At 55.9% G+C, this 1861-nt stretch overlaps 1 protein-coding gene across 1 annotated transcript in view; it reads right to left on the bottom strand.

Moving 5' to 3' along the window:
• Nucleotides 1–907: 907 nt before the first annotated feature.
• SLC19A1 (solute carrier family 19 member 1) overlaps nt 908–1861 on the bottom strand; it is a 2316-nt gene continuing 1362 nt past the window's right edge. The window contains 3 exon segments of the mRNA XM_010165521.2: nt 908–1096; nt 1207–1348; nt 1432–1624. Coding sequence (XP_010163823.2) covers nt 908–1096; nt 1207–1348; nt 1432–1624 — 524 coding nt within the window.

Here is a 1861-nt window from a genome sequence, read left to right as displayed (position 1 = left end):
AGCAGCTCAAGAACCTTGGGTAGCTCTGGCCCCCCTCATCCCCTCCGCACACCCTTGGGACCCCCCTACCATGCCCCACCACCCCACAGCCAGGCCAGGGTGGGGACGGGAGCGATGGGTTGGCCCCGAGGTGGGGCCAGGCATGTCCTTGGCGTGTTTACAAGCGTGTGTGTGTCGAGCACACGTGGTACCCAGGACGAGGCACCACCATCATGTGTGTGTGTGTGTGTGTGTGTCCCCCCCTTCCCTGTCCCACCTTCGCTGCGCTCCAAGGACCGAGGCGCAGCAAAGCTGGTTCCCATGGGCTGTGGGCAAAGCTCCAAGGTGCTAAAAAAAAAAATAATCAAAAAACAAAAGAAAAAGAAAGAAAAAAAAAAAAGGAAAAAAAAAGAGAGAAATGTGTAATTAGCTTTTAATTATCATCTGGAAATAATTACCAGAGAAGCTGTGCGAGTCACACGCTCTCCATTTCTTCCCGTCTACTGTATTTTGTGTAATTAATGCAATTTAAAGCCTGTGGATCTTTATATTATTTGTTGTTGTTGTTGGTTGTGTCCTATAAACCATTTTCTAAAGGCACTGAATAAAGAAACGTTATCCTCTTGTAGCCCGGCTCCGCACGATGATGATGATGATGGAGTTGGTGGCCAGGAGACCACCCGGACCCCATCCCTGTCACTGCATCCTGCCCCTGCTCTGGTTGTGTTTGTGGCATTGGGGTGGCACAGCCCCTTGTCCCCATGGAGCAGAAAATGGGTCCCACGGGGTATGTACATCCTCAAGGTGCCGAGGACCACCGGTGGGATGGGAGACAAAGCACGTGGTGATGGTGGTGTTCGTTTATGCAGCTGAGACCCAGCCGTGGTGGTCATAGTGGTGGTCATGGTGGTGGTCATGGTGGTGGCCCTCAGGCTCGCACGGTGTCTGCTTCTGGGTTCTTCTCCTGCACCGGCACCTCGGTGGGGAGTTGGCACAGCTCCTTGGCCAGGGCCAGCTCTGTTGGCACCTCACGGCGGCTGTGCTGGATGCCCACGCCAACGGCTGCCAGCAGGTAGATCACCGACAGCAGCGTGAAGTAACCAAAATAGACATAAAACTGGAAAAGAGGTGAGGAGAGAGTGATGATGGCAGCCCCCACCTTCAGCCCACCCCATGAGGGGACAACTGCCATCCTGGGTGTACCCCCCGCCCCGCCCCCATCCCTACCTGGGGATGAACGGACAAGCCCAAGCCCCTCTTGTCGGCCACGATGATGGTGATGATGGTCTTCAGCACGGTGGCGAAGAAGGTGTTGATCCCAAAGACCAGCGCGCAGAGCTCTTTGGAGAGGGAGGTAGCGATCTGGAAACTGGGAAAGTGGGGGAGACTGGTAAGCCCCCAGTGCCAGCCCAGTTGCCAGGGTGGGAGCAGGACCCCAGGGGTACCACGCACATGGCAATGGGCACCAGGAACTGGTAGGAGCCACGGAAGAGGACATAGGCGGCGTAGCACAACCAGATGTTGCTGGTGGTGTTCATGAGCAGGAGCAACCCCGCCTGGAAAGCCGTCACCAGCCCGATCACCAGCTCTGACCACAGCGTCCAGCGGATCTTCATGTAGCCGGCGGCGAAGGATGCAATGGCTCCTGGAGAGGGGATGAAGGATGCTGTGAACACCTCACCAGCATGGAACCACCTTGCATCCCCTCGCCTAGTGACGATCTTCTCATCACCACTGCCCAACACCCCCTGCATCCCCAAAAACCACAGAATCCCAGACTGGCCTGGACTGGAAAAGCCCTTTAAGCTCATCGAGTCCAACCATGAACCCAACACTGACAAGTCCCCGACTAACCCATGTCCCTCAGCACTATGTCTACACC

The sequence above is a fragment of the Antrostomus carolinensis genome, unplaced genomic scaffold (genome assembly GCF_000700745.2).
Source record: "Antrostomus carolinensis isolate BGI_N321 unplaced genomic scaffold, ASM70074v2 scaffold26783, whole genome shotgun sequence".
NCBI classification, from domain to species: domain Eukaryota; kingdom Metazoa; phylum Chordata; class Aves; order Caprimulgiformes; family Caprimulgidae; genus Antrostomus; species Antrostomus carolinensis.
The sequence above is the reverse complement of the archived record's forward strand: the minus strand, read 5'-3'. Positions and strand labels throughout refer to the sequence as shown.